General features: G+C 43.8%; 1 protein-coding gene across 5 annotated transcripts in view; it reads right to left on the reverse strand.

Annotated features, from left to right (window-relative positions):
* Positions 1 to 20,876, reverse strand: part of HERC2 (HECT and RLD domain containing E3 ubiquitin protein ligase 2) — a 223,973-nt gene extending 203,097 nt beyond the window's left edge. For 2 of the 5 annotated variants that reach the window (XM_055278480.2, XM_055278478.2), the window contains exon 1: positions 19,920 to 20,250. In XM_055278480.2, the coding sequence (XP_055134455.2) occupies positions 19,920 to 20,036 (117 nt within the window). In that variant the 5' untranslated portion in view covers positions 20,037 to 20,250. Of the gene's footprint in view, positions 1 to 19,919; positions 20,254 to 20,640 lie in introns of those variants that run through there. The other 3 variants (XM_055278481.2, XM_063640239.1, XM_055278484.2) reach the window with 3 other exon arrangements.
* Positions 20,877 to 26,308: the final 5,432 nt, after the last annotated feature.

A 26,308-nucleotide genomic window follows, 5' to 3' on the forward strand; every position in this document is an offset into this window, starting at 1 on the left:
ACCACACCCACCTAATTTTTGTATTTTTGGTAGAGATGAGGTTTCCCCATGTTGGCCAGGATGGTCTGGGTCTCTTGACCTCATGATCCACCTGCCTCGGCCTCCCAAAGAGCTGGGATTACAGGCCTAAGCCACTGTGCCCAGGCCTATCTAACTCCATTTTTACACCCATTAACCATCTGCACTTCACCCCCACTTTATCCTTCCTAGTCGCTGATGAACCATCATTCTACTCTACCTCCATGAGTTCAATTACTTTCATTTGCTTAGCTCCTACAAATAAGTGAGAACATGCAAAGTTTGTTTTGCTGGGTCTGGCTCATGACATTCTGTTCCTGACTTAACATAACGACCTCCAGTTCTATCCATGTTGTTGCAAACGACAGTATCCCATTCTTTTTATGACTGAATAGTACTCCATTGAGTGTATATACCACATTTTCTTCATTCATCTGCTGAGAACACTTAGGTTGCTTCCAAATCTTGGCTATTGAGAATAGTGCTGCAATAAACATGAGAGTGTACATATTTCTTCAACATACTGATATTCTTGCCTCTCGGCATATACCTACCAGTGGGATTGCTGAATCATATGACAGTCCTATTTTTAGTTTTTTGAGGTACCTCCAAGCTAATCTCCATAATGGCTGTGCTAATTTATATTCCCACCAACAGTGCACAAGGGTTCCCTTTTCTCTATATCCTTGCCAGCATTTGTTCTTGTCTTTTGGATATAAGCCATTTTAATTAGGGTGACATAATATCCCATTGTAGTTTTGATTTGCATTTCTCTGACAATCAATCATGTTGAGCACCTGTTCATATTGCCTGTTTGTCATCTGTATATCTTCTTTTGAGAAATGTCTATTCCAATCTTTTGCCCCTTTTTATTGGATTATTAGATTTTTTTCCTATAGAGTTGCTTGAGCTAATTATATATTCTGGTTATTAATCCCTTGTCAGATGTGTAGTTTGCAAATATTTTTTCCCATTCTGTGGGTTGTCTCTTCATTTTGTGGGTTGTTTCCTTTGCTGTGCAGAAGCTTTTTAACTCGATGTGACCCCACTTGTCCATTTTAGCTTTGGTTGCCTGTGTTTACGACGCTATTACTCAAGAAATCATTACCCAGTGCAATGTCCTGGAGAGTCTCCCCAATGTTTTCTTTTAGCACTTTCATAGTCTGAAGTCTTTACTCCATTTTGATGTGATTTTTGTATACGGTGAGAGATAGCGGTCTAGCTTCATTTTTCTGCATATGGGTGTCCCATTTTCCCAGCACCATTTATCAATGAGGCTATCTTTTCCCTCATGTATCCTCCGGGCACCTCTGTCAAAGGTGAGTTCACTGTAGATGTATGGATCTGTTTCTGGGTTCTCTATTCTGTTCCACTGGTCTATGTGTCTGTTTTTATACCAGTACCATGCTGTTTTGCTATACCTTTCTAGTAAACTTTCCACTTGATCTAAGCCCAAAAAGACCAGGAAGTGATTATAGTATAATTTAAAGTCAGGTAATGACATTTCTCCAGTTTTGTTTTTTGCTCAGGATGGCTTTGGCTATTGTCTCTTTTGTGATGCCATATAAATTCCAGGATTTTTTTTTTCTATTTCTGTGAAGAATGTCATTGGTATTTTGATAGGGATTACACTGAACCTGTAGATTGCTTTGGGTAGTACAGACGTTTTAACAATATTGATTCTTCCAATCCATGAACATGGAGTACCTTTTCCTTTTTTGTGTGTCTTCTTCAATTTTCTGCATCAATGTCTTAGTTTTCATGGCCGAGATCTTTTCACTTCTTGGGTTAGGTTTATTCCTACGTATTTTACTTTATTTGTAGCTATTATAAGTGGAATTATTTTTCTTGATTTAAATTTTTCATATTGTTCACTGTTGACATATAGAAATGCTACTGATTTGGCCAGGCACAGTGGCTCATACCTGTAATCCCAGCACTTTGGGAGGCTGAGGCAGTCGGATCACCTGAGGTCAGGAGCTCAAGACCAGCCTGGCCAATGTGGTGAAACCCCGTCTCTACTAAAAATACAAAAATCAGCCAGACCTGGTGGCAGGCACCTGTAATCCCAACTACTCAGGCGGCTAAGGCAGGAGGATCGCTTGAATCCAGGAGGCAGAGGTTGCAGTGAGCCGAGATTGTGCCATTGCTTTCCAGCCTGGGCCACAGAGTGAGACTCCATCTCAAAAAAAAAAAAAAAAAGAGAGAGAGAGAGAGAGAAATGCTACTGATTTTAGCATGGTAATTTAACATCCTGCAATTTTACTGAATTTATCAGTTCTAATCATTTTTTGGTGAAGTTTTTAGGTTTTTCCAAATATAACAATCATCTACAAACAAGAATAACTTGGCTTCTTCATCTCCAATTTGGATGCCCTTTATTTCTTCTTTTTTTGTTTGTTTTCTGAGATGGAGTCTTGCTCTGTAGTCCAGGCTGGAATATAACGGCACAATCTCAGCTCATGCAATCTCCGCCTCCAGGGTTCAAGTGATTTCCCTGCCTCAGCCTCCCGAGTAGCTGGAACAACAGACACCCGCCACCATGCCTAGCTAATTTTTATATTTTTAGTAGAGATAGGGTATCACCGTGTTGGCCAGGCTGGTCTCAAACTCCTGACCTCAAGTGATCCACTCACCTCAGCCTCCCAAAGTGCTGGGATTATAGGTGTGAGCCACTGCACCCAGCCTTTCTCTCTCTTATCTGACTCCTCTAGCAAGGGCTTCCAGTATTATATTGAATAACAGTGGTGACAGTGGGCATCCTTGTCTTGTTCCAGATCTTAGAGGAAAGGCTTTCAGTTTTTCACCTTTCAGTATGATACTAGCTGTGTGTCAGTTGTATATGGCTTTTATTGTGTTGAGGTGTGTTCCTTCTATAACCAGTTTTTTTCGGGTTTTTATCATGAAAAGATGTTGAATTTTATCAAATGCCTTTTCAGCATGAATTTAAATGATCATATGGTTTTTTATCCTTCATTCTATTGATATGATGTATCAAACTGATTGATTTGGATATGGTGAACCATACTGGCATCCCTGGGATAAACCCCACTTTGGTCATGATTAATGATCTTTTTAATGTGTTGTTGAATTTGGTTTGCTGGTATATTGTTGGGTATTTTTGCATCAATGTTCATCTGGGATACTGGCCTGTTTTCTTTTTTTGATTATGTCTTTGTCTGGTTTTGTTATCACGGTAATTCTGGCCTTTTAGAATAAGTTTGGAAGTATTCCCTCCTCCTCTATTTTTCAGAGTAGTTTCACTAGGATTGGTAATAGTTCCTCTTTCAATGTTTGGTAAAATTCAGCAGTGAACTCATTGGGTCCCAGGCTTTTCTTTGCTGGAAGACTTTTTATTATTACAGTTTCAATCTCATTACCTGTTATTGGTACGTTCGGGTTCTGGATTTCTTCATGGTTCAAACTTGGAAGGCTGTATGTGCCTGTGAAATTATCCATTTCTTTTTCTTCTTTTTTTTAGGTACACTCACCCAGGTTGGAGTGCAGTAACATGATCTCAGCTCACTACAACCTCCACCTCCCAGGCTCAAGTGATTCTCGTGCCTCAGCCTTTCAAGTGGCTGGAATTACAGGCATGCAACACCATGCCTCGTTAATTTTTGTATTTTCAGTAGAAACGGAGTTTCACCATGTTGGCCAGAGTGGTCTCGAACTCCTGACCTCAAGTGATTCACCCACCTCAGCCTCCCAAAGTGCTGGGATTATAGGCATGAGCCACCATGCCCAGCCTGCAAACTTATCTATTTCTTCCAGGTTTTCCAAGTTATTGACATATAGCTGTTCACAGTCTCTAATGACCCTTTGAATTTCTGCAATATCAGTTGTAATGCCTACTTTTTCACCTCTGATTTATTTGGGTCTTCTTTTTCTCTTAGCCTGCCTGAAGGCTTGTCAATTTCATTTATCTTTTAGAAAAACCAACTTTTCATTTCACTGATCTTTTGCATTATTTTCTTCATTTCAACTCCATTTTATTTCTGCTCTGATCTTTATTATTTCTGTCCTTCTAATTATGTGTTTGGTTAGCTCCTTCTTTTCCAGCTCCTTAAGATGTATCATTAGGTTATTTATTTGAAGTTTTTCTACTTCTTTGATTTAGGCATTTAGAGCTATAAATTTTCCTCTCAGTACGGCTTTCACTATATCCCACAGGTTTCGTATGCTGTGTTGCCATTGCCATTTGTTTCAAGAAATTCTTTAATTTCATTCTTAATTTCTTCACTGACCTGTTAGTCATTCGGGAACATATCGTAATTCCCATGTGTTGGTGGAGTTTCCAAAATTCCTCGTTATCAATTTTTAGTTACAGTCCATTGTGATCAGAGAAGATATTTAACATAATTTTTTTAACTTTTATGTGGCAAAAGACAGGAATCTAGCTTCATTCTTCTGTATATCAAGTTTTCCCAGCACCATTTATTGAAAAGACTGTCTTTTCCCCAGTGTATGCTCTTGGTATCTTTGTCAAAAATGAGTTCTCCATAGATGTGCAGATTTGTTTCTGGATTCTCTATTCTGTTCCATTGGTCTATGTGTCTGTTTTTATGCTAGTACTATGCTGTTTTGGTTACTATAGCTCTGTAGTATAATCTGAAGTCAGGCAATCTGATTCCTCCAGTTTGTTTCTTTTCAATTACGAGAGCTTCGGCTATTCTGGGTGTTTTGTGGTTCAACATGAATTTTAGGATTTTTTTCGTTTGTTTCTGTGAAGAATGTCATTGGTATTTCGCTAGGGATTGCACTGAATCGGTAGATTGCTTTGGGTAGTATGGACATTTTAACAATATTGATTTTTCCAATCCATGAAGATGAAGTATTTTTCCATTTTTTGTGTCCTCTTTAATGTCTTTCATCAGCATTTTAGAGTTTTCGTTACAGAGATCTTTGTAATGATCTTCTTTGGTTACTTCCTGGCTATTTAATTTCATGTGTGGCTACTGTAAATGGGATTACTTTTCTAATTTCTTTTTCATATTGTTTACTGTTGGCACATAGAAATGCTACTGATTTTTGTATGTTGATTTTGTATACTGCAACTGTACTGAATTTATTGGCTCTAATCATTTTCTTGTGGAGTCTTTAGGTTTTTCCAAATATAAGATCATATCATCTGCAAACAAGGATAATTTGACTTCTTCCTTTCCAATGTGGATGCCTTTTATTTTTTTCTCTTGTCTCATTGCTCTAGCAAGAACTTCCAGTACTATGTTGAATAACAGTGGCCACATTGAGCATCCTTGTCATGTTCCAGATCTTAGAGGAAAGGCTTTCAGTTTTTCACCATTCAGTATGATACTAGCTGTGGGTCTGTCATATATGGCTTTTATTATGTTGAGGTATGTTTCTTCCATAACCAGTTTTAAGAGATTTTATCATGAAAGGATGCTGAATTTTATCAAATGCCTTTTCAGCATCAATTGAAATAATCACATGGTTTTTAGCCTTCTGTTGACACGATGTATCACATCGATTGATTTGCATATGTTGAACCATCCTTGTATCCCAGGGATAAACCCCACTTGGTCACGATGAACAATCTTTCTAATGCATTGCTGAATTTAGTTTTCCAATATTTTGTTGAGGATATCTGCATCAATATTCATCAGAGACATTGGCCCGTAGTACTCTTTCTTTGATGTGTCCTTGTCTGCTTTTAGTAACAAGGTTTGAATTTTTAATGACTTATTTTGTGGCTTAACATATGGTCCAACCTTGAGGATGATACATGTGCTAAAGAGCACAATGTACAATCTGCAGCCATCAGATGAAATGTTCTAGAAATATCTATTAAATCCATTTGGTCTACAGTGCAGATTAAGTTTGATGTTTCTTCGTTAATTTTGTCTGGATGATCTGTCCAATGCTGAAAGTGGAGTGTTGAAGCCTCCATCTATTAATGTATTAAGGCCTATCTCTCTCTTTAGCTGTAACACTTGTTTTATGTATCTGGGTGCTCTCGTGTTGAGTGCATATATACATATATTTATAATAGTTACAGCATCTTGCTGAATTGGCCCCTTTATCATTACATAATGACCTTTTTGGTCTCCTTTTATAGTTTTGGTCTTGAAATCTAGTTGGTCTGATATAACCACCATGCTTTTTTTTTATTTCCATTTGCTTCTCCCTTTTTCCATCCCCCTGCACCGTCCTGAAGAGATGGTCTCCAATTTGAAGAAGCAAGCAGCCAATGAACCGCCTGTAGGAAGGGGCAGCCTCCAGGAGCCCAGGATTTCAGTCCTACAACCACAATGGATCCAATTCTACCAATGAGGACCTCAGCTCCAGATGACAGCGTGCCCTAGCCAACACCTTGACTACAGCCTTGTGACACCTGAAGTAGAGGATAGAACTAAGCTATGGCCAGACTCCTGACCCACAGAAACTGTGAGAGTGTAAATGCGTGTTGTTACAAGCTGTCAAATTTGTGGTTGGTAACTTGTTCTGTAGCGACAGAAACCAAGACAGCATCCTTCAGTTTTTGTAGAAGGAACAGCTTTCTCTCAGCACTCTTATTTTTTCTGTTCAGATCACTAACAGGATAACTGCCATAAACATACTTGGAACCAAAACATATGACTTTTGGTAAAAATATCAGCTGGTGGGGGAGAGGTAAACTCCTTCCTAAAAAGTGAGCCCTGGCCAGGTATAGTGACTCACATCTCTAATCCCAGCACCTTGGAAGACTGAGGCAAGAGAATCACTTGTGCCCAGGGGTTCAAAACCAATCTAGGTAACATAGGAAGACCCTGTCTCTACAAAAAAATTTAAATTAGCCAGAAGGCTGGGCATGGTGGCTCACACCTGTAATCCCAGCACTTTGGGAGGCCAAGGCAGGTGAATTGTTTGAGCTCAGGAGTACAAGACCAGCCTGGGCAACACGGCAAAACCCCATCTCTATCAAAAATACAAAAAATTAGCCAGGGGTGGTGGCGTGCCTGTACTCCCAGCTACTTGGGAGGCTGAGGTGGGAGAATTGCTTGAGACCAGGAGGTAGAGGCTGCAGTAAATTGAGATCACTCCACTGTACTCCAGCTTGGGCAACAAAGCAAGACCCTGTCAAAAAAAATTTTAACTTAAATTTAAAAAATTAAAATAATATAAAAAATAAAATTAAAAAGTGAGCCGAAAGCATTCAGGGCCTCTGAAGTTTAATGAGTGAATGGAAAGGTTTGACTCTTCTACTCATTCAGTCAGAGGAGGGCAGTGAATATGTGCACCGGGGTTCAGTCCAAACCCTACCACAGTGCACACGATAAGAGGCTAACAGTGGCCAGAACTCACAGCCCCATGTGGGCCATGCTCCAGGAGTTACAGACTATCTTTAGGCACTCAAGAGAATACGACATTTGACATGTGTCTTAAAGTGATTCAGAAAACAGAAACAGAGAAGATGAATTAAGAAGCTATTACAGGCCGGGCGCGGTGGCTGACTCCTGTAATCCCAGCATTTTGGGAGGCCAAAGCAGACGGATCATGAGGTCAGGGGATCAAGACCATCCTGGCTAACACGGCAAAACCCCATCTCTACTAAAAATACAAAAAATTAGCCGGGTGTGGTGGCACGCGCCTATAGTCACAGCTACTCAGGAGGCCGAGGCAAGAGAATTGCTTGAACCCGGGAGGCGGACGTTGCAGTGAGCGGAGATCACACCACTGCACTCCAGCCTGGGTGACAGAGCAGGACTGCATCTCAAACAAACAAACAAAAAAGGCTACTACCAGGGGTCCAAAAAGAAAGGATGAGAGTCAAAGTCAAGACAGGGAAGTACAGTCTTTAAGATTATTTCAGGCAGGGCACGGTGGCTCACACCTGTAATCTCAGCACTTTGGGAGGCCAAGGTGGGCAGACTGCTTGAGCCCAGGAGTTCAACACCAGCTGGAGCAACATGGTAAAACCCGTTCTCTACAAAAAATACAAAAATTAACCAGGCGTGGTGGTGTGCACCTGTAGTCCCACTACTCCGGGGACTCAGGTGGGAGGATCACCTGAGCCTGGGGAGGTTAAGGCTGCAGTGAGCCGTGATGGTGCCACTACATTCCAGCCTGGGCAACAGAGTGAGACCTTGACTTAAAAAAAAAAAAAAGAAAAAGAAACTATTTCAAATCACATAAGTTAAATCAAATGTGAAAGGGAAAATAAGGGAGGGAACAGAAGAAGAATGAGAATTAGCTCCGTTTTAACCACTAAGATTTGCACTAACTACTGAACATAAACATGGAGCTCCTCCCCACTCCACCAACCCTCAGTAAATATAGATCCAGATCTTAGCAGAGTGTTCAGGGCTAGAGACTCAAATCTGGGAGTAGTCAACAAATGGACTGTAGATGATGTCCTGGAGAAGATGCCAACACCCCAGCAGAGAAGGGAGACCCCCGCCCAGCCCTGAAAGCACTCTGAGATCGCCCCAGACTGGCTGGGCTCCACACATCAGTGTTCTGCGGTACAGCCTAGATTGAGAAACATTGGTGTTACAGAGGTACCATTTAAAAAAAAAAGCCAAAGATGAAACATTTAAAGACTAAGCCAAGGAGGAAGCCCAGTTTACATGGAAACAAGAATAATTACCACCACCTTTCGATTATTATGTGGGTAGCATTGGGAAGGAAGAGGATAGGCCAGACCTTGTCCTTCTGAGTGACAAGGAATTCTTTTTTGGAAGGTGGAGACTGGACTCCTGGCGGAACATGCACTGTGGAAGCCTCCTAGGAACTGATGACCCAAATAAATGGTAAGCACCATTCAAAAAACAATTTGGGCACCTTAAAGGTGGAACATTACTAAGGCAATAAAGCAAGCCTCACTGGAGGAGGTCTCCAAAGAGTTAGACTGTGAACAAGCAAAAGTGAAGCCCAGGAGAAGAGCTCTCCAGATCACAGACAGTACAGGATCCTGACTGAGGAAGCAGCAGCCTGGGAACAACTGGAAGACAGCCATGGCACTGATAAGAACAGGGACTACAGGCAGGGCATGGTGGCTCACACCGTAATCCCAGAGCTTTGGGAGGCCAAGGCAGAAGAACTGCTTGAGTCCAAGAGTTCAATATCAGCCTGGGCAACATGGTAAGACCGTGTCTACAGAAATGTAAAAATTAGCCAAGTGCATGGCACGCGCCTATAATCCCAGCTACTCAGGAGGCTACAGCAGGAGGGTCACCTGCGCCCAGGAGTTTGAGGTTTCAGTGAGCTCTGATCACAACACAGCACTCCAACCTGGGTGACAGAGACTCTATTCATAAAAAAAAAAAAAAAAAAGAATGGGACTTTCCATTTGTAAAGTGAGAGTATTTATTTCTACAGCTGTCTCCAATTAGCTTTTTATTAGTAGCTGACTTACCTAAACATGCCCAGTAGGTTTTCAACTTTTGACTTTTTTGGTTCAGATCCCAGATGCTTCTAATTAGGTTATTTGGGCTGAGAACTCTTTTCCAATCTCACATTCCTATCTTACACCTCTGAAATGACATGGCAAGTAAAGGCACTTTCATCGTCAAAAGACCCCAGCAAAAGAGGCAGTAACAGGCTCACTTTTTGTAAGTTAGTAAACTGAAGCTCAAAGGTTCAATTACTTCACCAAAGGCCACACAACACTGAGGCTGTGAGAGGTGGGATTTGGGAAGAGGCCCAACTCCAAGGCTTATTCGCTTCCCACCAACACCATAACATGCACCCACACCTGCAGCAAGGCAGCCAGAGCAAGCCTTCATGCTCCCATACGTAGGCCACCAATACTTTAATACCAATCAGGACTAGGCAAGCAAACCGTTAAGGCTTTTTTTTTTTTTTTTTTTTTTTTGAGACGGAGCCTCGCTCTGTCGCCCAGGCTGGAGTGCAGTGGCGCCATCTGGGCTCACTGCAAGCTCTGCCTCCCGGGTTCACCCCATTCTCCTGCCTCAGCCTCCCGAGTAGCTGGGACTACAGGCATCTGCCACCACGCCCAGCTAATTTTTTGTGTATTTTTAGTAGAGACGGGGTTTCACCATGTTAGCCAGGATGGTCTCGATCTCCTGACCTCGTGATCCACCCTCCTCGGCCTCCCAAAGTGCTGGGATTACAGGCATGAGCCACCGCACCCAACCCGTTAAGGCATTTATTAAAATGACTTGAGAACTATAGAGTCAGGCAATAAAATCCAAAACAGAATAACAAATGAGTATCTGATTAACGAATAGGTTAGAAAATGTTTCTTTTTCATGTCCTTACAATTTGACAGAAAAGTAATCTTCAAATAATTGCAGATGAGTAAAGGTATATGGCTTTTTTTCTTAAACCTACAGAAAAATACTAAACACCTACTGGACGTAGGACAACATATGAAAAAATGTTAAGAACAGGTTCCTAGAACAATTAGAAAGGTCAGACAGGAACATTAAGTACGTCGATTTGAAGCCATCCTAGAAGCAGCAAGGGAGTGAGGTCTTCCTAAAGCCTAAGACCCAGGAGAGGAAGAAAGAGGCCCAGAGAACCTAAGCAAGCAGGGATGAGGCTGAGAAGCAAAACAGAGCTTCTGAGAGACTCCCAGGGCCCTCATACAGGAGAAAGAGGCCTGGCAGACCCCATTCTCTGAGCTGGAACCTCAAAGGGCCACACACCAGAAATACAGGTGAGTTAGAAGTAGACCAGCCTTCACAGAAAACCAGCCCAGTTCCACATTCTCTCAATTTCCAATGGGACTGCAGTGACCTAGGATTGCCTAGAACATCCTCTCTGGAGGAAGATATTGTTATCCAGAGCCCCGATTTATTGCTACAATATTGCATATACAATATCTGGAAGTCAAGCAAAAATAATAATGACAAAGATACAAGACCGCATCATTGAAAAATGAAAAAAAAAAAATAGAAGTCAATAGAATAGACCAAGAGTGGATCCTGAAAACAGAAATATAAAGACATTTATCATGAAAGAAGAGCCTGAGGAATGAACTGAAGTGTTGACACTCTGCTGAGCAGATGCCAGCTCCGGGCAATGGGGTGAGGGAAGTGGGAAAGCGAGACAAGGAGATCAATAAAGCAACAGTATGTGGTATATGACTTCACAGTCAGCTAAGCGTGACTTTAGCCTACTCTGCCTATGTAGGAGCCATTCTTACTTCCTTTAATTTCCTAAAAAAAGAAAAATACATATTAAAAAAGAGTGATTTTATCTTTTTCAATGGTTGAAACATAATCAAAAGAATCGTATGTCAGCCAAGCACGGTGGCTCACACCTGTAATCTCAGACTTTGGGAGGCCAAGGCGGGCGGATCATGAGGTCAGGAGTTCAAGATCAGCCTGGCCAACATGGTGAAACCCCGTCTCTACTAAAAATACAAAAAAAAAAAAATTAGCCAGGTATGGTGGTACTTGCCTGTAATCCCAGCTACTCCGGAGTCTGAGGCAGGAGAATTGCTTAAACCCAGGAGGTGGAGGTTGCAGTGAGCCAAGATCGTGCCACTGCACTCCAGCCTGGGCAACAGAGCAAGACTCCCTCTCAGAAAAAAAAAAAAAAAAAAAAAATCATATGTCAACACATGAAAATTATATCACATTCAAATTCTGGTATCCACAGTTTTCCTGGAATATAGCCACACACGTTTGGCGGCTGCTCTCGCAGGACAATGGCCAAGGTGAGTTGTTATAAAAGAGCACGTACGGCCCACATAAACATTTACTATCTGGTGCTTTACAGAAAAAATGTGCCGACCCCTATGTTAGTGCCACCTCTTCTCAATGAGCTGCAAATACAACCAATTGTTCGGCCAGCACATTCATTAGGCATATGTGGCTTTTCCAGAAGGTTTGCAAGAAGAAACTATACCATAAAATAGTCCAAGGAGGAAAGAAAAAAAGGGAGGAATAAAAACATTGAGTTCCCTCATCTCTCCTTGTAAAGTGGTGAACGTTCATACCACAGGGAATTCACACCCACACTCGCCACACCTTCCAGGCTGTGTCACTGGCTCCTTGGTAGGCAGTCAGGAAGCCATACTCCAACTCTCTTGTGTGACATCACAGCGGAGACTGGAGCCAAAGGGCAGCTCACAGGCATGAGTCAACCAAGAGGGACACAGAGAGGCGGCTAAGGAATCTATGGGGTCGGACAAGGTTTATAAACACACTTTTAAAATAACTACCTTTAATACGGTCAAGCAATTAAAATATCCTATTAACAGCTGGGCACGGTTCATGCTTGTAATTCCAGCACTTTGGGAGGCCGAGGCAGGCGGATCACGAGGTCAGGAGTTCAAGACTAGCCTGGCCAATCTGGTGAAACCCCATCTCTACTAAAAATACAAAAATTAGCCAGGTGTGGTGGCGGGCACCTGCAGTCCCAGCTACTCGGGAGGCTGAGGCAGGAGAATCACTTGAACCCAGCAGGTGGAGGTTGCAGTGAGCCGAGATTGTGCCACTGCACTCCAGCCTGAGTGACAGAGCGAGACTCCCTGTCAAAAAAAAAAAAAAAAAAAAAGATCATATTAACAATTTTAACACAGAAGTTGAAACTAGAAAAAAGTACCTAAAGTGACAGTTAAAGAAACTGTCAAACATTTCAAACTAAACATTTTAAAAGGATGTGTTTAATATAATTATACCTCAATAAAGTTGATATTTTTAAAAAATGGAAATTCTGGAATAGAAAAATATAATAGTAAAATTTAAAACTCAATGGATTTGATTAAAAACAGATTGGGAAGACCTGTGCTTCCTCCACCTATAAGGGATTAATTCTGTAGAAATTGCTTCCTTGCTATAATCAACTAGAAAACCGGACAGAATATACCAAAAAGCTGTTACCAAAAACTGGACAACAGACAGCCCAGAGCTGGGAAACACAGAGAAGGGAAACACTGCCCAGAAGCAGCTTTCAGGCTGCAGCACAGGAAAGGGGAACCCAAATAGAGCCCAAAGAACTTGCTGAGCTCAGGAGACAGATCAGCCATACGTAGGCCAAATGACAAGAATACAACAAGCTCCAGAGATGAGTTGAGGGGCCCCTTGAGCATCTGTCTGAGTACTGCTCTAAGCACAGGTTAAGAGAACTACAGAATACTGGGGAAAGCAGCACTAGAAAGTAACAAGCAGCATCGCCATGATGCATAGTCTGGTAAAAGCCTGTGTTTCCACAAACAAGGACAGAAAGATCTTCTCATACACCAAGCATCAGATGGAGTCCTGAGAAGAGTATTGCCTTCATAGTATGGATAAATGAGCCCAAGAGTAAAGGCTGTGTGGATCAGCCCTAACAAACCTCAGAATCAAGCTTTGAAAAGATCAAACTGACCCCATGTAACTTACATGTATGGCAGAACAAAACTAAGGGCTCTTGAAAAAAAAAAAAACAAAATCCTGCCTTCATAGTATGGATAAATGAGCCCAAGAGTAAAGGCTGTGTGGATCAGCCCTAACAAACCTCAGAATCAAGCTTTGAAAAGATCAAACTGACCCCATGTAACTTACATGTATGGCAGAACAAAACTAAGGGCTCTTGAAAAAAAAAAAAACAAAATCCTGCACAAAACATAAAATTACTGTCTAGCATTCAATCAAAAATTAGCAGGCATACAACCATCCCCCCATAACTAGGGCAATCAATCAATACAAATGACAGAATCAATCAACAGAGATGGATCTAGAAGTGATCAGAGATTACAGAATTCACAGACAAGGACATTAAAAGCTCTCTTACAGAAATGCTCCCTATGCTAATAGAAGGAAAGCATGAATGTTATAAGGAGTGAAACAGAAGATATAAAAAGGACTCAAATGGAATCTCTAGAAGTGAAAATACAAAAGTGAAAATTGTGATGGATGAGATTAACAGAAGAAACACTGCGTAACAGTTACAACCATAATCTACAATGTCTAAGCACATAGCTATGCCATGCTCTCTCCCTTAACACGCATGCAGTCTAGGTTTAACAGGTAACTGTTTCATGCCCATCATCAGTTGCAGGTTGATCTACAGTCATCCAGTTGTCCAAAGATCTTTCCTAAGGAAGGGCTCATGAGAACAATACTTCCTAAGTTACAGCTCATTGAGAAGTTTGTGTGTTTTTCATCTGAAAAGTCGGTTTTGCTGGAACAAAAAATGCTTTACTCACATTTTCTTTTCTTGAGTACCTTAAACAGGTTACTCAATTTCTTCTTCATAAAGAATTGTCATCTGCTGGGCTCACTGCTGTAATCCCAGCACTCTGGGAGGCCAAGGTGGGTGGACTGCCTGAGCTCAGGAGTTCAAGACCAGCCTGGGCAACATGGTGAAACCCTGTCTCTACTAAAAATATAAAAAATTAGCAGGTGTGGTGGTGCACGCCCGTAATTCCAGCCACTCAGGAGGCTGAGGCAGGAGAATGGCTTGAACCTGGGAGGTGAAGGTTGCAGTAAGCTGAGATAGTGCCACTGTACTCCAACCTGGGCAACAGAGTGAGACTTTGTCTCAAAAAAAAAAAAAAAAAAATAAGGAATTGTCATCAAAGTCCTATGGCTAAACCCTTTCCCTTTTTTTTTTTTTTATAACTAGTATTACTAGCCATTTCCGAGAACCAAAGTTAAAAGTTAGTTCTTTAAAACACCAGGCCAGGCACAGTGGCTCACACATGTAATCACAGCACTTTGGGAGGCCAAGGCAGGAGGATCACTTGAATGCAGGAGTTCTAGACCAGCCTGGACAACAAAGCAAGACCCTGTCTCTACAAAAAACTTTTTTTTTGCTGCAAAATGCTCTCAATTAACCTGACAAAATGTCATATACAGGGTTACTACATCTTTTTTATCATGGAATTTTGAAAACAAAAATTGTTCTATTGAGGCAGCAGTATTTGGGTATTAGAGGTAAAGAGCACCCTTAGAATCTAGTCCTAAAAACATCAATGAAGATACCTATATTTACAAATTCTTCTATTTCTACATGTCATCTATCAACTGGATTATGAACCTGAAAGCCTGAGAATAGAATTTATCAAGATATTCATGTTTATACTTTTTTTATCTAATGATCTTTTTTTTTTTTTGAGACGGATTCTCGCTCTCTCACCAGGCTGGAGTGCAATGGCACGATCTCAGCTCACTACAACCTCCGCCTCCTGGGTTCAAGCGATTCTCCTGCCTCAGCCTCCTGAGTAGCGGGGACTACAGGCACCTGCCACCATGCCCAGCTAATTTTTCTATTTTTAGTAGAGATGGGGTTTCACCATGTTGGCCAGGATGACCTCAATCTCCTGACCTCATGATCCACCCACCTCAGCCTACCAAACTGCTAGGATTACAGGCTGAGCCACCACACCTGGCCATCTACTGATAGTTCTAAGCATGAAGTGACAATTTTTTTTTTTTTTGAGACGGAATCTTGCTGTGTTGGCCAGGCTGCAGTGCAATAGCATAATCTCAGCTCACTGCAACCTCCACCTCCTGGGTTCAAGCAGTTCTCCTGCCTCAACCTCCCAAGTAGCTGGGATTACAAGCACACACCACCATGCCTGGCTGTGTATTTTTAGTAGAGACAGGGTTTCACCATGTGGGCCAGCCTGGTTTTGAATTCCTGACCTCAAGTGATCCACCTGCCTCGGCCTCCCAAAGTGCCGTGATTACAAGCGTGAGCCACCGCGCCCAGCCGAAGTGACAATATTTATATACAATACGTTCAACTCTAAAAGCTCACATATATGCTTAGTCATTTTTAATTGATGATTAGATGAAGAGATGAATAAATGGTCCCAGTTTAGCTACTGATACACTCAACAAACCTTGACAGACCTCAGGGCATTATGCTGAGTAAAGAAAATCATTTCTGAAGGTCACATATCACTTGGTAATCTCACAGTAACAAAATTATAGAGATGGAGAACAGATTAGTGGTGGCAGGAGTTAGAGATGGTGGCACAAGAGAGGCAGGAAAGAGATTTTTGTAGTGATAAAACAGTTCTGCATCGGAATTGTAGTAGTAGTTATATTTATAGACATGTGATAGAATGGCACAGAACTATGCACACACATTGTACCAACTTCAATTTCTAGGTTTTTACACTGTATTATAGTTACATAAAATGTAACCACTGGGGCAGTATGCGCAAATATACAATGACCTCTCTAGTTTCTTTACAACTTCCTGAGAGTCTATTATTATTTCAAAATAAAAAGTTTTTTAAAAAATTGCTTCATGCATATCTAATTTCATGTGCCACTTAAAAAAGAACCCAAAAATAGAAACTGTAGGAAATTCATCTGAGTGCAGCTTATGCAAGAAGGGGCAGGATAACTCCATTCTGGACCTATGCTCAAAGACATGCCCCTTTACCTTACAACAAAACTGGCAAACAGGCATGTGTTTTAAGAATACAAAGCTTTTAAGGTATCATGTACTGTTTTTTATGGTTCCTTTGCTTAACTGACTTTTTGGTTTGCTAAAAAACTACCAATCACATCAGATTAGTACTTTTACTGTAAAAATAAAAAGTGATGTGACTGACACCTCTTAGCTCTGTAATGTATTACTCTTCACGAGAGCAGTGAAGGAAAACATGGTGATTCAATAACTCCACACACCAAGCAGAAAAGAGTGCTGAACAGGCTGGGCACGGTGGCTCACACCTATAATCCCAGCACTTTGGGAGGCTGAGGCGGGTAGATCACTTGAGGTCAGGAGTTCAAAGCCAGCCTGGCCCACATGGTGAAACCCTGTCTGTACTAAAAATACAAAACAGCCAGGCGTGATGGTGTGCGCTTGTAATCCCAGCTGCTCGGGAGGCTGAGGCAGGAGAATGGCGTGAACCCAGGAGGCACAGCTTGCAGTGAGCCAAGATGGCACCACTGCACTCCAGCCTGGGAGACACAGTGAGACTCTGTCTCAAAAAAAAAAAAAAAAAAAAAAAAAAGTGTTGAACAATTAAACTGTTTATATGTAATAACCAGATATATATGCCTGGCATAAAAAGAGCACTGCATTAGAGGTTGCTGGATGTAGGGTCCTAGGCCTGACGTATCCAAATAACGTCTATGATCAAGAAGTCGATAAGTGCTCTCTGTAACACACAAGCATTAAAAGTTTTCACACTCCAAAAACTCTTCTTTTCTAAAGTTACTAAAACTTTTAAAGGCATTTCAAACAAAAATAGCTGTGGAAAACAGATCTGTTAAATCCTATGGCTGAGAAACATCTTCCTATCCCATATATTACTCATTACCCAGGTGTCAATTCTGCTTCCAATACAAAATTCTCAAGTAGTGGAGCACTTCCCACTCCAGCTGGGAGAGCCATCCTCAACAAGATAAGGGTAAAACCTGTGAGCACAAGGCTTCCATCTGCAATTCCTGTCTGCAGGGAAGCTCCCCAAAGAGGGAACCCATGTCTTATTCCTTAGGGTAAAACAACACCATTCATTCCTTGCATTTAACAAGCAATGCTGGTGGAACATAAAACAAAGGTTAGCAATCACTTTTTTCATGCTACTTAGATCTGTAACACATTTTTCCTCTGGTGCACACTATCCAAAACCTAGTCATTTCCCTTACTCCTAGGAGGAATTTAGATAACTTTTTTTTCGGCCAGGTGCAGCGGCTCACGCCTGTAATCCCAGCAATTTGGGAGGCTGAGGCAGGCAGATCGCTTTGAGGTCAGGAGACCAGCCGGGCCAACATGGTGAAACCCCGTCTCTACTAAAAATACAAAAATTAGTCGGGCATGCATGGTGGCACACACTTATAATCCCAGCTACTCGAAGGCTGAGGTGGGAGAATCACTTGAATTTGGGAGGCGGAAGTTGCAGTGAGCAAAGATTGCGCCACTGCACGCCAGCCTGGGCGACACAGCAAGACTGCGTCTCAAAAAAAAAAAAAAAAGACTTTCTAATCATATTGGAAATGTGTAACAAGGGCCAAGTACTGTGTATTAAACTTAATAAATCAAAACAACAGGCCAAGACATAAATGGTGCTTCACTGTATGTTTATCTGCCTAACCTATCATAGGAACCCAATTCAGCATTAAACTGATTTTAGATCAAGACACTGGAACTCATGTTTAGTAGTTATTAAATTACGATTATTAAGAAAAAAACTTCATTACGTAAAGTCCTTTACTCCAAAAAGTTTCTCAAAATACATAACCACTAATATAAAAATTATTAAAACAACTTTGCCTGAATCTCAGGATTTCAGAAATATGAAAGTACTCATCTCTCACCTCTCCCATCCACTTAAAATGACAAAAACAGCCCATTATAGCTAAATCAAAGGAAATGTTTAAAGAGAAACAAACCCAAAGAGTAACTACACCAATTCTTGACCCAATTCTCTATGCTCTGTCTAATGTAACATTACACTATGAATAACAACCCCATCATCCACAACAGCTTTTTTTTTTTTTTTTTTTTTGAAGCAGTTTTGCTCTCATTGCCCAGGCTGGAGTGCAATGTCGTGATCTTGACCCACTGCAACCTCCGCCTCCCGGGTTCAAGCAATTCTCCTGCCTCAGCCTCCCAAGTAGCTGGGATTACAAGCATACACCACCACGCCTGACTAATTTTGTATTTTTAGTAGAGGCGGAGTATCACCATATTGGTCAGGCTGGTCTCCAACTCCTGACCTCAGGGGATACACCCGCCTCGGCCTCCCAAACTGCCGGGATTACAGGCGTGAGCCACTGCGCCTGGCCACACAACACAGTTCTAAACACTGGACCCTCATATCTACCAACACTCAATACCTGTTTAAAAAGAAAAAGAAGGCCGCGCGCGGTGGCTCACGCTTGTAATCCCAGCACTTTGGGAGGCCGAGGCGGGCGGATCACGAGGTCAGGAGATCGAGACCACGGTGATAACCCCGTCTCTACTAAAAATACAAAAAAAAAAAATTAGCCGGGCGTGGTGGCGGGCGCCTGTAGTCCCAGCTACTTGGAGAGGCTGAGGCAGGAGAATGGCGTGAACCCGGGAGGCGGAGCTTGCAGTGAGCCGAGATTGCGCCACTGCACTCCAGCCTGGGCGACAGAGCGAGACTCCGTCTCAAAAAAAAAAAAAAAAAAAAAAAGAAAAAAAAATTAGGAAGGGGCAATAACACTAAAGTGTAAGTATCTATGATCAACTACTGCTTAACAGCCTACAAGACTTTTGATGAACAGTCAAGGCAGATTACTTAATACTTAAAATGGTTAATCTTAGGGAGTAGGAAAATACACAGACACACACAAAATATTTCAAACACTTCTTTCTGCTGCTGATAAGGAGTTCCAAATGTAGTTTTCCCAAGCCATTTCCAAATAAAAGTAGACTGGGTGTAAAGAATTGTCTATCGAAACATTACTGTTATTATTTATTTAATAATGTCCTGACAAGCTTGCAATTACCTCATTAAATCAAAAAATTAGGATCTAAGGCCAACATTGTTTCCTTATATTCTTGACGTGAAAATCTGAGCACTCCTCTTAATAAGGAGTTACAAATACAAACCAAAACAGCTCAACTGAACTAACCTTGTCTCTCCAGAAACACAAACACAAGACCTCATACAATGAGTGACTTTCTAGCGGCCATAATTACTGCAACTTCTCCGATTTTCCCCTCCACAGTTAACTAAACAGCTCAAAAACTATCAGTAACAAACAACAGTCACCATGATATGGTTAGGAGTGTGGCAAATTTCTTAACCAGTAATAATAGGAAAAAAATTTTGCCTATTAACAGACCTCAAGTTTCCTGCACTTGCAAGAAACTAATTAAAAGGCAGCCGTGCACAATCTACAAAAACAGCCACAAAAACTGTTACATTTTAAGTTACAGGAAATAAACCTGCTCCTCTAACTCTGCAAAATACAACTGACTTCCCCTTACATACCCTAAAAAATGCCTTACACGAGAAATTTAAACATGGAAGCAGAAACACACCAAGAAAAAGACATGTCAAACCCCACCTGTATATCTGTTTTCAACCATTTGGAGTCAAGGCGAGCCTGGGCAGCCAAACAGAAAGATTCAGAGGGCATCTTTTCTCCAGCTTCCTCCCAGGTCTCAGGCCTGCAAGTAAACATACATGTTGAAGACCTAACGCTTTTTAATAGTTTACAAAGACACTCCCGAAAAGTTTAATGCAGAAAAGGAAAAAGAGAGAGAGAGAACAGAAACGGGGGAGAGAAGTGAAGGGGAGAAAGTGGGGAGGGGAGTGAAGGGGAAAGAGGGAAGAGATGGAGGGAGAGGGAAGTGGGGAAGGGAAAGCCTCCTTCCAGGGCAGGCAGGGTGTGCCGAGTTTCTGCACCACGCTGACGAGACCTTGAGAATGGACGGTCACAGGAAGCCAAGTCACAATGTCATCCCCCTTCCCTCAAATCCAAAAGGTACACACACAGGACAGGGAGCCCACCGTTTTAACGACAAGTGACAGCAGCATGAATCTGCCGCTTTACCCCACAGCAGGGCGCGTGCGTGAAACAAATTACTCAACACGACAGCCTGCAGAAAAACCCACAGCCACCACCACTTAAGAGATGGAGAGAGGCCCGAGGCTGCGCCGCGGGCGGTCCGCGCAGGCCCCGGTGCGGCCGCCGCGCCCACGCCCGCCTCCCAGGCTCGGCCGCCCGCCAGCCCCGAGCCCACACCGCCCCCGCCACCGCCCGCCCCTGTGCCCCAGGCCAGGACCTGACGCGCAGGGCCCGACCGCCTCGCCCCGCCGGCGTCCGAACACAACCTCCCAGGAGCCGCTGGCTCAGCCGGCTCCCGCGATCACGGCGACTCTCGCGGACCTAGGGGAGGGCCCACGCCGGACTGCCGCCCCCCACGTACGGCCAATCGCAACGAGGCTGCTCCGCGGGCGCAGCCAATGGGGAAGAGGAGCCCTTCGCCGCTCCTCCCGACTCTCCCGCTTCCAGCAATCCCGCTTATCTTCCTACTTGGAGGGCCCTGGCTGCTGCCAAGGCCAACAGCGGGCGCCGGAAGGCGGGATTTCCGCCGCACGCACGCACGCCCGCCCGCACGCCCGCATGCACCCCCGCCGCACTGCTTGGCCCGCAGCGCTCTTAATCACGCGGCGGCGGGTGCTCGCTTTCACATTAACTGGAGCTATCCAGGGCGCGCGCGGGTCGAGTGGCGAGACCAGCTCCCCCGGGTATGAGAATGGATCTTTGTGCGGTCGGCTCGCTGGGGCCTAAAGAGCTTCCTCCTGTGTGTTTAGCTGAATGCAGCAAAAGTCTTGGGCAGATTACATGGCTCAGCTGTGGAAGCACAGTGCAGGAAATCAAAGGAAACAGACCTCCAGCGACCACAGAACAAAATTGAAGAAATATAAAACAATATAGGCCGGGCATGGTGGCTCACGTCTGCAATTTTCAGCGCTTTGGGAGCCTGAAGCGGGAGGATCCCTCGAAGCCAGGAGTTGGAGGATCCCATGTTGCCAGAGTGGGCAACATAGCAAGACCCCATCTCTAAAAAATAAAAATAAATAAATTTAACAATTAGCCAGGTGTGGTGGCACACACCTGTGATCCCAGCTGCTCGGGAGGCTGAGTCAGGAGAATCGCCTGAGCCTGGGAGGTCAATGCTACAGTGAGTTGAGATCGTGCCACCGCACTCCAGCCTGGGAGTGAGATCCGGCCTCTAAGAAAGAAAAATACCGGCCGGGCGTGGTGGCTCACACCTGTAATCCCAGCACTTTGGGAGGGCAGGGCAGGTGGATCATTTGAGGTCAGGAGTTCAAAACCAGCCTGGCCAACATGGTGAGACCCCCCTTCTCTACTAAAAATACAAAGATTAGCCAGGTGTGGTGGCGTGCACCTGTAATCCCAGCTACTCGGGAGGCTGAGGCAGGAGAATCGCTGGAACCCGGGAGGCGGAGGTTGCAGTGAGCCAAGATTGCACCACTGCACTCCAGTCTGGGGGACAGAGGCTGCACCAGTGCAGCGTTGACTTACCGGGTTCAGGTGGTTCTCCACCTCAGCCTTGCCAGTAGCTGGGACTGCAGGCACATGCAACCACACCTGGCTAATTTTTTTATTTTTTGTAGACGGGGTTTTGCCATGTTGCCCAGGCTGGTCTCGAATTCCTGGGCTCAAGTGATCCGACCGCCTCAGTCTCCCAAAATGCTGGGATTACAGGTGTGAGTCACTGCACTCGGCTAATAGTAATGAACTTTGAACAGAAGGAAAGATGTTATTATTTTCTTGGTTATGTTTTATCTATATTTTCTAATTTTTCTAAACTTGTAAAGATAAAATTCTAAAAACTCAGTAAGACCTCAGAACAAAAAAATTAGAGTATAAATATTTATTTTAGTTAACTTGTACAAATTTGGTTTCTGGAAAAAGAATGGAATAGATTTTCTGAGAAAAAAAACCCACCACTTTGGCCGGGCATGGTGGCTTACGCCTGTAATCCCAGCACTTTGGGAGGCCGAGGCAGTGGATCACCTGAGGTCAGGAGTTCAAGACCAGCCTGACCAACATGAAGAAACCCCCGTCTCTACTAAAAATACAAAAATTAGCCAGGTCTGGTGGCACGCACCTGTAATCCCAGCTACTCAGGAGGCTGAGGCTGGAGAATCGCTTGAACCCAGGAGGCAGAGATTGCAGTGAGCTGAGATCGCACCATAGCACTCCAGCCTGGGTGAAAAAAGCAAAACTCTGTCTCAAAAAAAAAAAAAAAAGAAAAGCAGACTGGCTGAAAGGATTAAAAAACAAAATATGATCCACCAATGTGCTATCTACAAGATAAACATTTTAAATACAGAAACAGATTGAAAGTAAAAGGATACAAAGATACAATTAAAATAGTAACCAAAAAAGAGCTGAAGGGGCTGTACTAATATCAAATGTAATACACTTTAAATTAAAGCAGGGCTGGGCATGGTAGCTCACGCCTGTAATCCCAGCACTTTGGGAGGTGGAGGCAGAGAGATACTTGAGCCCATAAGTTCGAGATCAGCCTGAGCAACATGGCATAATCCCATCTCTACAAAAAACACAAAAATTAGGCGGGCATGGGGGTACCCACCTGTGGTCCCAGCTATTTGGGAGGCTGAGGTGGGAGGGTCACGTGAGCCAGAGAAGTTGAGGCTGCAGTGAGCTAAGATCGGGCCCCTGCACTCCACCCTCGGCAACAGAGCGAGACCCTGTCTGAAAATAAAAAAAATAAAAAACGGGGTTGAGAGACAAAAAAGGACATCCTTTTTTATTTTATTATTATTTTTTTTGAGATGGAGTTTCGCCCTTGTTGCCCAGGCTGGAGTGCAATCGTGTGATCTTGGCTCACTGCAACCTCTGCCTCCTGGGTTCAAGTGATTCTTGTGCCTCAGGCTCCCAAGTAGCTGGCATTACATGTGCCTGCCATCACGCCCGGCTAATTTTTGTATTTTGGTACAGACGGGGTTTCACCATGTCGGCCAGGCTGGTCTCAAACTCCTGACCTCAGGTGATCCACCTGCCTTGGCCTCCCAAAGTGCTGGGATTACAGACGTGGGCCACCGCACCAGCCGAAACCTTCATTTTTAAAAAGGCTGGGTCAGGCATCATGGCTCATGCCTGTAATCCTAGGACTTTGAGAGGCCAACGCAGGCGGATCACCTGACGTCAGGAGTTCGAGACCAGACTGACCAACATGGTGAAACCCCGTCTCTACCAAAAATATAAAAATTAGCCGGGTGTGGTGGCATGCACCTGTAATCCCAGCTACTCAAGAGGCTGAGGCAGGAGAATTGCTTGAATCCGAGAGGCGGAGGTTGCAGTGAGCCGAGATTGTGCTACCACACTGCAGCCAGGGTGACAGAGTGAGACTCCATCTAAAAAAATAAATAAAGGCTGGGTGCCAGATGTGGTGCATAGGCCTAGTTTGTTGACTCCTGTACTTAAGATATAAAACTCTAAAGAACAGCGGGAGGGAGCTTCCCTCTAGAGGCACAGGAGTGGGCAAGTTGGTCCCTGAGCAGTGACCTTATAATAACGTGTTACACTGTGTTTTTTGTTTTTGTTTTGTTCTTTGTCTGAGACGGAGTTTCGCTCTTGTTGCCCAGGCTGGAGTACAATGGCATGATCTCAGCTCACAACAACCTCCGCCTCCCAGATTCAAGCGATTCTCCTGCCTCAGCCTCTCAAGTAGCTGGGATTTCAGTCATGCAACACCACGCCCGGCTAATTTTGTACTTTTAGTAGGGACGGGGTTTCTCCATGTTGGTCAGGCTGGTCTCGAACACCTGACCTCAGGTGATCTGCCCACCTTGGCCTCCCAAAGTGCTGGGATTACAGGCGTGAACCACCACACCCAGCCTATTTTTTTTTTTTTTTTTTAAGACAGAGTCTGACTCTGTCGCCCAGGCTGGAGTGCAGTAGCACGATCTTGGTTCACTGTAACTTCTGCCTCCCAGGTTCAAGTGATTCTCCTGCCTCAGCCTCCCAAGTAGGTGGGATTACAGGCATGCACCACCACATCCGACTAATTTTTGTATTTTTAGTAGAGATGGGGTTTCACCATGTTGGCCAGGCTGGTCTCAAACTCCTGACCTCAAGTAATCCGCCGGCCTTGGCCTCCCAAAGTGCTGGGATTATAGGCGTGACCCACTGGGCCTGGCCCTGTGTGTTGTTTTATGTACATTTCTATATGTGTTATATTTCACAATAAACTAAATATTAAAACAAAGAATAACTGATAGCTATGCACAAAGGTATTTAAATTTCACCCTCACAAATAATTTTTTTTTTTTGAGACAGGGTCTCACTCTGTTACCCAGGTTGGAATGCAGTGGCACCACCTTGGTTCACTGCAGCCTTGACCTCCCAGGCCCAAGTGATCCTTCTACCTCACCCTCCCGAGTAGCTGGGACTACAGGCACACTCCACCACACCTGCCTAATTTTTGTATTTTTGGTAAAGATGGGGTTTCACCATGTTGGCCAGGCTGGTCTCCAACTTCTGAGATCAAGGAATCCACCAACCTTGGCTTTCCAAAATGCTGGTATTACAGGCGTGAGCCACTGTATCTGGCCAAGAATTGTTTCTTTTCCTTACCTAGGTAGAGACCTCTGCAGAAATGCTGGGAGATCTTTGGAGAGGGGAGATTTTTCAAATAAAAAATTTAATACTTGGCCGGGTGCGGTGGCTCACCCCTGTAATCCCAGCACTTTGGGAGGCCAAGGTGGATGGATCACGAAGTGAGGAGATCGAGACCATCCTGGCTAACACGGTGAAACCCCATCTCTACTAAAAAAATACAAAAAATTAGCCGGGCATCGTGGCGGGCGCCTGTAGTCCCAGCTACTCGGGAGGCTGAGGCAGGAGAATGGCGTGAATCTGGGAGGTGGAGCTTGCAGTGAGCCGACATCAGGCCACTGCACTCCAGCCTGGGTGACACAGCAAGACTCCGTCTCAAAAAAAAAAATTAATACTTTGGGATGCCAAGGCGGGTGGATCACGAGGTCAGGAGTTCAAAAACTGCCTGGCCAAGATGGTGAAACCCTGTCTCTACTAAAAATACAAAAATTAGCCAGGCATGGTGACAGATGTCTGTAATCCCAGCTACTCAGGAGGCTGACGCAGGAGAATCACTTGAATCCAGGTGGCAGAGGTTGCAGTAAGCCCAGATAGCACCACAGGCCGGGCGCGGTGGCTCAAGCCTGTAATCCCAGCACTTTGGGAGGCCAAGGCGGGCGGATCACGAGGTCAGGAGATGGAGACCATACTGGCTAACACGGTGAAACCTCGTCTCTACTAAAAATACAAAAAATTGGCCAGGCGTTGTGGCAGGCGCCTGTAGTCCCAGCTATGCGGGAGGCTGAGGCAGGAGAATGGCGTGAACCCGGGAGGCGGAGCTTGCAGTGAGCCGAGATCGCGCCACTGCACTCCAGCCTGGGCAATAAGAGTCAGACTCTGTTTAAAAAAAAAAAAAAAAAAAAAAAAAAAAAAAATTGATCTAGTTCTAAACCTCATTTTGAATCCACCCACATTACTCTGAAATACATTCATCTTTCCTGTGGCTAAAACCTTAAAGCCTAGCCAGTAACTCCCATTGCACTTAAGGAAATCCAATCTCCTTGCTGTGGCCCCTGAACAGGCTGCTGCTGGCCCACCACGGTGCCTCTAGTTTGTGTAAAATGCGTATGTTAATTTATAATAAATCATACAAGGTTTTTTTAACTCTAAAAGGCTATTATTCACTAGTTGGCTGTGTGAATCAGTATTTCTGGGTGCAGTTAGAAATTATTAGAGTTGGCCGGGCGCGGTGGCTCACGCTTGTAATCCTAGCACTTTGGGAGGCCGAGGCGGGCGGATCACGAGGTCAGGAGATCGAGACCACGGTGAAACCCTGTCTCTACTAAAAATACAAA

Source organism: Symphalangus syndactylus, chromosome 5 (assembly GCF_028878055.3).
Source record: "Symphalangus syndactylus isolate Jambi chromosome 5, NHGRI_mSymSyn1-v2.1_pri, whole genome shotgun sequence".
Lineage (NCBI taxonomy): Eukaryota > Metazoa > Chordata > Mammalia > Primates > Hylobatidae > Symphalangus > Symphalangus syndactylus.